Here is a 10,388-nt window from a genome sequence, read left to right as displayed (position 1 = left end):
ATGCCTAGAGAAAGCTATAATCTTAATGAAGTTTTAGCAATTTAAAATATACATTTTTTTTTTTTTCCTTTGGAATAATGTGGACTGACTGACTATAAGAACATCTTACTGAGTTGTATTTCAAACACTGAAATCTAATGATCTATACAACTGACATTAATTTTAATGTTTACATATTAAGAACAGATGAATGTTCAGCAACGTTGCTGGAAAGCTCTTTAGACGAAATCGTGGGTCACTTTGCTTTGAATACAAATAAAGCAGGAGAAATGAACAGCACCCTCCATTCCTGATACTTCATTAGACTGCAGTTTTACAAACGGTCAGAAGTGAAATGAGAAGGAATGAGGATATTACAGGCTCGTTACCTCTGTATTTGAAACTCTGACCGCCACCTTACCAAATCCGTGGTGCTCTATTCTGTTCGTGCCGTGCATCTTGAGGCAGTAGGGTCGCCTCGTCACAGTTTCTTTAACATGGTAAAAAGGACTCATTTCAATGAGCGTTCACTTGGGAATTTATAAACAAAGAGAAAGGCAAAGCCATTATATTTGGTCACACCTCTGGGATTTCTAAACCGGTAGCTTTGTTGTTTATATCCTTTGTTGCTTTCCTTCATTCATTCAGAACAGCTTTATGGCATAAAACGGCTGAATAGAACTAAAGCCAAACCCACAGGATGTTGAATTGGAATCTGAATTGTAATGACAGGAATTGAAATTTATTTCATTCAAAATACTCCATCTTTAGTTTTGTGCAAAAACAAATAGTTACTATATAAAAGTTATATAGGCTGTATAAGTGTAACACACACACACACGCAATAAAATTTAAATTCATAGGTAAATTGCAATTCTGCATTCTGTTTACTACTGCAATACAAATTCAGGAAATGAACTGAAATTCCAAAGGCATCCTCAAAAGTTAACTGAAATAAAATATAAAACTGTAATTTGAACAAATTTTAAATTTGAAAACTTGATGTGCTAAAACAACTAAAGCTAAAATAAAAATTAATAAAAATAAAAGTTAGCCCAAATATTAAATCTATCTATAATATGTGCACAACCCTGACACTGATAAGCATATAACAGGGACATAAGACAGTTCACACATATAAAAATGAAAATCAGATCCAGTAACATTCTTATTTAAATGTAATATTAACAAAAAGGTTCATAGATGTTGCCATTCATACATAGTACATAGAATGTATACTTGCCTGGGAAATTTAAACTCCTTAAAAGGGACTTTATGTGATCAAATTCTAATTTAATGTACTCTAATGTTGCAAGCAGAAGACAGAGAGAGACACACTTCTTTTTAAGGCATTTATTCATGAAATACACACTTTCAAAATTTCAACAAAAGCTTCCATAAAATTGTAAGAAACTCCAGCCCAGTTTAAACAAAACTCATTTGTGTGACTATGGAAACCATGTGCAATAAATAATCATTATGCCAGAAAAAAAAAAAAGAGAGACAAGGAAAAGGACACTATTAAAATGTCAATATTTTACCACTAAAAGAAACTTAATAGCGGTTACAAAAAAAACCAAACAAACAAAAAACAAAAGTTAGGAAAACAATGAGCTATGTATGGAACATTAGTGTGAATTGAGCCAAGCAGGCACCCGTAGAATCAGAGGGATGAGAACTGTATGGACTCTATCTGTGACCTGAGCACCTAACGAACAGATATAAATCGAATGAAGCTTCCAGAGCTGAAACCAAGAACCATCTGAGAGACATATATTGCACTTTTTTTTTCCTCGGATACATAACGATCGTTCCACACGACCCAGTCTGAATGCTTTTTCCCAGTCCCACCACAACCTTAAAATGAATTTACAGCTTCTTTTATACACAAAGCGCATACATGGATAAGACTATATGCTGAATGACAGAGAAGGAAAAGGGATATAATGCTTAAGTGACACTATTTCATCATGTTCAAATCCTGTATATAGCAATCAAAGCATGTACAGATGAAGATATCGATGAGAGGCGGCAAATCTCGACACGCTTTATATTTCAGATCACTTCAGTCTTTACAGTATAAATAAATAACATTTAATGGGGGAGAAATGTGAGAAGTGTGATAAATATATATATATGGCTCATTCGGAGGTGCTACCTTGAAGGTTAGTTTCTTCAAATCAACAACAATCCAAATACAATACACAGACTGCAAATAACTGCGAAAACCGGTTGCCAAAACAAGCTCCTGCTGCCAATTAAGACAGATTTCTTACAGCGATGTTGCAATGCTTTTAACTGACAGCAAACAATAGCCATAGTGACATACCTGGCAACCACTAGCCAATCAGGCTCATAATCAGTGGAACCCAAAAACTGACCAATCATAGTAGCTCAATCAACACAGCCTTAGAAAAGTCGCCCGCTGAAACCCTATTAGGCGGGATTGCGGTTTCTGTGTTTCGGCCTCATCGTCTGATTTTACAGACTCTCAGACCTTAATGCAGAGTGCTCTTTAAACACACTGCACTAGTGAGAATACAATCATGGTAGATGACTCAGAGGACAGACAATCCTGACTCGAGAGAGTGACTGGAGAGAGATGATATACAGAATGAGAAATAAACCGAAATGGTGCCCTTTTAGGGCTGCTGTAAGCTTTTCAAAAGACAATAAATAAGAAGTGCTTTCCAGCGCAGCTGAAATTTTGCACGATGGAGAAATGGGCAGTTTTATTTTTTTTTATTGAAATGTTTTCTGTTGTCACAAAGAGGTGAATCGTGAAAACATGTCTAGGTCGAATTTCACTCCGGAAAAAAAAAGAAATTATATTTTATATATAGAAAATTAACCATATTCTTAGACCATTAAAAGGCATAGTTCACTCAAAAATGAAAATTATACCATAATTTTCTCACCTTTTAGTTGTTTCAAACCTGTATGAATTTCTTTCCTCTGTTGAATATAACACAAGATATTTTGAAGAATGTTGGTAACCAAACTGTTTCTGGTAGCCATTGAATTACACTATATGGAGAAAAAAAAAATACTTTGAAAGTCAATGGAAGTCAATCAGCAACTGAAAAAGAAATGCATACAAGTTCAGAAAAACATGAGGAAGAGTAAATGACAAAATTTTTAACATGACAATTAAGCCAAACTTGCCCCCAAATTATCATTACCATAACACATCTGGCCATTTTCAGTTTATTTCCCCCATGATTTACATGTATAAATAATTAAATATAATCTTTTTACATTACAGTAATGAGATATTTTTTTGCATTACGACAATTGGATGAAAATGTATTTCAAAACAGCACACTGGTCGTTACACAATAGCAAAATATAACTTCTTTTTTTGGGGGGGGTGAAATACGACACAGATATGTTACAGATAATTTCCTGAGATTCACCTAAGGATCATCCTCTGATATCATCTCTACATCTCCAGATTTGTAGCTCAGTTTCAAATTTCAAAGTCAGTCACGGAGCACCATTGTCGCAGGGCCACACGCTGCCAAAAAAAAAAACTAGCAAAAGGAAATAAGACAACCAGCCTCCAGTCTTGGCAACTTCAGTCTGGACACAGTCCACAGCTTCTAAAGCAGTAAAGCAGGCCTCTAGTAAGCTTCTTACAGCCTGCCTGTCAAGTGAAGTAGCGCTGATGTCTCAATGCAAGCCTGATAACATGGCCCGAGTATCGATCCATCCCAATACTGCGCAGTATAGCGAATCTACCTCAGAGCGCTAACACACCTCTCATGCACAATGAGGCCCTAGGAGAGTGGAACTGTGTGGTGATTTAAACAATACTAAAGCAAAAAACCCTGCCTTCCGACTTGCCTTCATCGCCAAAAAAATGGAACAACCGCATAGAGATTTGTGATAGAGGTTTAACAATACAGAACAGTGCCAGAACAAGTTGCCATGTTCAAATCCTGGGATGATCGAGCAAAGCTGTGGAAATGATGTACAACAGGTCTTTACTCTAAATGCCAGCGTTCCTTTATGACAATGGTGGTGTTATTTTTCCATTTGAGACTTATTCAGAGTGTTCTAGGACAGCAGTAAAAGAAAATCCATGAATCCATAACCAACTTTCCTCAAAAACAGGCTGTAAAAACAAGTTTCACAAGACCTGAGAGCACCAAGCATTTCAAAAAGCTATACAGGTATTTTAAGACTCAGCCCTGGTCAGCACCATGTTTAGTTCGGTTTATTTTTGAAAGGTACAAAACATTAGCACCAGTTATTGGCTCAAATGGGAGAAACGCCAGCGAACACCAGCCTTCACCATGTCAATGAGTTTCAGAAACGCATAAAATAAAAACAGTAAAATCATGCATTTGTTGCATTTTCATCACCAGGAATAAACCTGCAGTCTGTGTTTGGAACACTAGCCATTTAAATGTTTGCGTGAAATGGCTGATACATACGAGAACGCAACATTTAAACCATCATGACATCATCCTCTTTACAAGAGCGTATTGGTGATGCAATAAAGCCAAACAATATGCAGTGAAGCTGAAAACAGAATGCATACTGAGATAATTCACATTATAAGACAGCGAAAAAAAGACTCATGGGCAAGACTCCAGTATTGGATATACAAAAAAAATCATTCAGTATTTACGGAATAACTTAATGATGAGATCCAGAGAGATTTGGTCAAGCTGGTTTGGCATTTACCCGTGTAAAAGTTGACTGCTATAGTGGATTGTTTTAAAGTAAAAACAGACGTTTTAAGTAAATGTTTGGATATAAAAAGTCAATTAGCTCTTTAAGAAAGATTTCAAATACATTTACGTTAGAAATCTGATAAGAGCCCTTTAATATTCGATCAACTAGAAGCAGTTTGTCTGCCACAATGAAAATAAAAACGACCTTAATTCATTAGGGCTCACAAAACAAAAATAAATAAATACATCCATCGATTTCAACAACTAGCCAATTTTCACTAACCTAACCCGAAAAATCATACTCTGATCTCAATTTGCCATATTCCTCTATATTAAATGAGTTAAGGTCAAACGCTTTTCGCATTCTGCCATTCATGCAGCTTGCCATTCGGAATAGAGTGAAGTCAGGAGGAAGTATGAAGCCTTTGGCACTAAAGACAGTGATAAAACAAATAACTGTACAATACATATGGACGGTTACTTGTGGGTTACATTCGTACTGCGGAGGAGCAGAGAACTGACATCACGTCATTGTAAGGACTGAATGTTTCATCTTCAATTAAATGGTAATGCATTGCATATATGACATTGAGGCTGTGGGATTATACAACGGGACGTACGTGTATATGAGGGGTTGGCTGTTTATGAAAGTAAGTTAAAGATATTAACATACTAAGGATTCATCCTCACACTGAATGATTCTAGAGCTGCAAATTAACATTTGGGAGAATCAAATGATTAAAAGCACCTTTTGTGTTCAAAATCAATTTTAATCACTGATGCGTTTAATTAGACACTTAAAAATCATCCTTAATTAAAGAGAACCAAAATATAAGCTTTTTGCATCAAAAAACGTCTGCACCACTAAAAAGAGATGTACTGATAGAGTGAATTTCATAACTCTTGTCAAATTTCTTGGGTCATATTTTACCCCAAAATCTAATGAAAAAAAAAAAAAACGCTAAATAATTTATATCTTTTGTAAAATAATTATAATTATTATTATAATTCATTTATTAAATTATATTTAAGAAAAAGAAGATTGTTTATATGACCATTAAGACTTTTTTTGCATTGTGACATTATTTTCTTAATAAATAACATTCTACAAAACTGCTCATTACCGCATTGTTTTTTTTATATATTCCAAAAAAAATTTAAAAAGGTGATTTTAAAATTGTATTTATACATCACAGATGTATACACTGTACTGACTTTAAGGTGTGCTGTAAATAATGATAAAAATAATGATTTTTTTACTGTAATACAATGTTCCTGTAATACACTTTTTACTGTATTAAAGTAATGCAAATCTGTACTGAAAAAAATGAAAATCACAAAAACATAAAACAAGCAGATGCATTATGATAATGTTTGAATTCGGGCAGGGAATGTGCGTAATTGTACTGAAAATAATGGCAAAACAAATCTTAATGGTCCCAAAACCGAGCTTCATTTCCGTTAAGCAAAATACAATTTCTTTTTTTCTTTTGATTTTGGGGTGAAAATATTTAGTGAGATTCACCCAATTTGGAATCTGCCTTGAATTTAGCTGAATATTTATGTCTTTTCCATGTAGCCACATAAACACAGGCCAAAATGTAGCACTTTTGGAAAACCACTCTAATCGGTCTCTATTTTTTTAGCCTTTTAGTCTTTCACACACACACACTTTCATTACATCTTTCATCCCTTCTCTCCACCAACAACTTTTATATACAATATTGGTAAATAGAACATAAATACTACACATAAATTTGCCTATTCACAATTCCACTCGTAGCGACGCCAAAAAGTAAAGAAAGAAACCGCTCTGAAATAATACACTCATATAAACTGCTTTATATAAGCTTAGAAAGGCTCTGCGCTCCCGAGAAGTGTTGGGTAAGACCTGAGAGAGAGAGCGGTCAGTTTGAAACGCCTCCTCTCTTCTGGTTAGCAGTGTAAAAGTGGACACTTCCACGGAGGACGGCAGACACCGAGCACCATCTTTTTGTCCATAATTGAAGTGGGAACAAAGTCCAATGGTACAAAAAAAAGTTAAACCTTTTCTCATGACCTTTTTTTTTTTTGTCTTTTTTTGTTTTAATAGTGTAAACAGTCGGTTCCACTTCTCTCATCTATACAAAAGTATAAATATATGCTTTCTCTCAATTTTTCACATATCTAGGACATATAGCGGACGAACAAACAGAGAAAAGCGGTTGTTCCCAAAAGTCGCCAGTGTTGCAGTGGCTGTGCTGGTTTTGTTGTTTGCTGGCTCGTATCTGTGTTGACGGGTGTTTGTTTGGTGTGGGCGTTGATGGTCTCTGCATATATAGCACGTAGCACAGTCCTCAGCCACTGGGCCAAAACAACCAAGCGTTTTTGTCCAACTACAGCAGATCCATTTTGGGTCTGTAATGAAGGAGGAGGGGGGATTTCTGGAACGCACACAAAACACACAAGCATTCGTGTGACTGAAAGTCATAGAGCCACTAGAATGGAAACAAAGGAACAGAAAGTCAAGTGCATCTATTGTTTTTGCAACGGCATTTCAGGGAAGCAGAATTAGATATGCAACCTTTAAAAAAAAAAACAACATCTATGCATCAAAATGTCAATTTCTGACTTGCTGTTGAATGAACATTACTTATGATGGAAGAGAAGATGAATATATAATAATGGTGAAGACAACACAAGGACAATTTCATACCTTCACATAATGTGTTTGATTATGCATGCATGCAAATTATCCATGAATGTATAGAAAGTGACATGCACTTCAGGATGGCAAACGGGAATAATAAACCCAAGCTAATCTATGACAAACATACATTCACACAAATTTATCTTTAATTACCTTAAATCTCCATCTCGTTACCACAACAAATTTCAAAGTATGGTCCTTGCCCAAGATTTCTTCATTGCATAAGATGTCCAGCTGAAAATAAGCACACAAATATAGCAAACAGGCCCCAAAAACACAGTGCACGAGAAAAGACTAAACAAAACTATTCCTTCCGTAATCTTGCAGTACCATTAAAGGTGCAGTATGTAATAATGACAGCTAGCAGTTGAAATGGGTACTGCAGTCCAAATTCAAAATATTGGAGAGTGTTGTCTCTCCCGCACCCTCTTCCTCAGATGCGACGCTCACACAGGTTGTAAGATGCAACAAGGAACAAGTCAACGTTAGCCAACGAGCCTTACAGTTTAAGGTGATGAGTTGTTTTATCTGTGTTTAATATTCTTCTTTTTCGATAGATGCAGAGGTTTCTTAGTTCGGGTACAATCTGTGATCTTTGACCCAGTTCGTTTGCTGGCTTTAATGGCTAGGGGTGGGAGGATCGATCCTAATATTGATACCAACGTTGGTATCGGTATCGGATCGATACTAGCCTCATTAGATCGATACTTTAGGTTAATTTTCTCTCCTCTACACTTAATGTATTGCTTAATACATTCAACAAAGAATAGACATGTCTGTGTGTTTATATACCTCTCTTTTCACGTCTCTTATGCAAAAATTACTGCTCCTCCCCTGCTTTAGTGTTTTGTTATGCTGATACATACTGATAAAACAAAATGTATAGCCTGAATGCACTGTAAGTCGCTTTGGATAAAAGCGTCTGCTAAATGCATAAATGTAAATGTTATGCCATTATGTGACTCAGCGGCTCCAAGCGCAAGTGGATATTATTGGCTACAGCGAGAGATGGAACGGTAGAAATTCGCTACTGTGGCAACAGCACCAAACTTATTCACCTTTTTCAATGTGGAAGTAAGCTTTTTTCATAGGCTATGTGCAAGACTTCCACTTCATTAGGCACGGTAGGGAAAACATGAGAAAAATAACAGTGCAATAAACGGTAAAATTGTTTGTGCTATCCACCGTGTGTGTTTATAATTAAGACAATTCATTAAAATAATATGGTAAGAAACACCAGTTTGCAATACCAAGCAAGCAGCAAAACGAGCTGTTTTGTACAGTTAAAAATTGCTGGAAGCGGATGAGACTGGAAGCCAGACCCATTCAATTTACAGAATTTGGCCTTTTTATACAGTAGGCTATTACTGTCTTCAACCATTAAGCCACATTGTTTTTCTTTTCTTTATAAAGGTTTTCTATCAGAGGAAAACACTTAACATGCATGCACTTTGCGTTCATATCCTGGGCTGCTTACCTGCATATAGTTTGCATCATCAGTATACTGAGTTGGCCTTTCAATATTACTTTCTTAATGTTTTTTTTTTGTTTTGTTTTTTCTTAACTCTTTTCTATGGGAGGAAAATGCTTAACAAAACTTTACGCATTGCTTTCATATTCTGGGCTCCTCTGCTTGCAAACTCCTTTCAGAAAGGCAAATAATATCCACATAGCTTTAAGGTGCATGTAATATTTTAGTCATATCAGTATAAGTTATTGTTAATTTTCAAAGTGTAATTGGTCATTTAAATGTATGTTATTAAAAAGGAAAAAGTATCGGTATCAGTATCGGCGATACTTGCCCTGCATTTACTTAGTATCGGATCGATACCAAAATTTGCAGTATCGCACACCCCTATTAATGGCTGCGATACACTGCGTTTTCCACAAACTGGCAACCCTGTCGCAATACTATTGGTTACACTCGCAGTGGGCGGAGTCACACAGACCAAAACAAAACATTCCAACAAGGAGCACATATTTCAAAGCAGAATAACTGGCTCTAATGTTGTTTTATGGAGAGAAAAAAAAGAAAAGAAATGTGTGAACTTAACGTGTTTGCAGATATTTAATAAACATGTTATGGTATTTTTTTGCTTTAGTACTGTGGTGTGCGATATATATATCGTCTGCGATAATATTGTAATTGTTGTTTTAGCCATGTGCAATTTGACGTTATCGAGTATTTTGCAAAAACCAAACAAAACACCCCTACAGAGTGCACGCATTCATTACGTGAAGTATAGACTAGAGCGCGTGCGCATTTAGAGTGTTCTTTCACTGCATGATTCAGCCTAATAAAATGCATTAAGAATGATCACAAAATTCAAGACATGGGGGCAGAAAATGTGTATACATATATCGTTTCATACAGTTAAAATCACTCGAAGAGTGCTGTTTTTTGTTCAAAAATAAGCATGATTGTGATATTGATTTTATACAACAGTTCAATAAACAATAAGTTAATATTAAGAGACTTACGATTTAGACACCATATTGCCTGTTTTTGCTCCATTTTGCCAACAAAAAATTATTCCAAACAGCTACAGCACTGTTTTTGCGTCTCTGAGCAACATGACGATGTTTAGTTCCTGAATGAATCAACCGTTTAAATGATTCGGTTCAGTCGCAATGACTCACTTGTTAACAGTGACTTGCTGCCACCTACTGGCGATTTTAATTTCACATTTAAAGTATCTGTTCATTTTAAAATAATCTCAAATATCAGTATTCAGTGTTTTGTCTTTAAAATATCAAAACATTATGCATTTGTAAGTGCAGGTTAAAGCACTCCATGTCCCTATGAGCTACATTAAACAGTGTGTAAATACATCTAAATGCCACTTCACATGCAACTTCTGCATAGATTAATTTTGATGATACTGGTTTCATTTGTTTATAAAAAAGGTAAAATTGCCCATAAAAGGTAAAAATCAATTTAAAGTTATATGAAAAGATGAATTTCTATCACTGATGTGAACTGACCCCAAAAATATTGAGATATCTTTTTTTTTTTTTTCCCAATAATCGCACACCCC

At 35.5% G+C, this 10,388-nt stretch overlaps 1 protein-coding gene across 1 annotated transcript in view; it reads right to left on the bottom strand.

Moving 5' to 3' along the window:
• Positions 1-828: 828 nt before the first annotated feature.
• The window catches only part of LOC131553554 (polycomb group RING finger protein 3), a 38,617-nt gene continuing 29,057 nt past the window's right edge, over positions 829-10,388 (bottom strand). The window contains exons 9-10 of the mRNA XM_058798291.1: positions 7,504-7,584; positions 829-7,084 (exon numbers count right to left, since the gene is read on the bottom strand). Coding sequence (XP_058654274.1) covers positions 7,037-7,084; positions 7,504-7,584 — 129 coding nt within the window. The 3' untranslated portion in view covers positions 829-7,036. The remainder of the gene's footprint in view (positions 7,085-7,503; positions 7,585-10,388) is intronic.

This window comes from Onychostoma macrolepis, chromosome 14, assembly GCF_012432095.1.
Source record: "Onychostoma macrolepis isolate SWU-2019 chromosome 14, ASM1243209v1, whole genome shotgun sequence".
NCBI lineage: Eukaryota > Metazoa > Chordata > Actinopteri > Cypriniformes > Cyprinidae > Onychostoma > Onychostoma macrolepis.
This window is presented reverse-complemented; position numbering and strand designations above follow the sequence as displayed.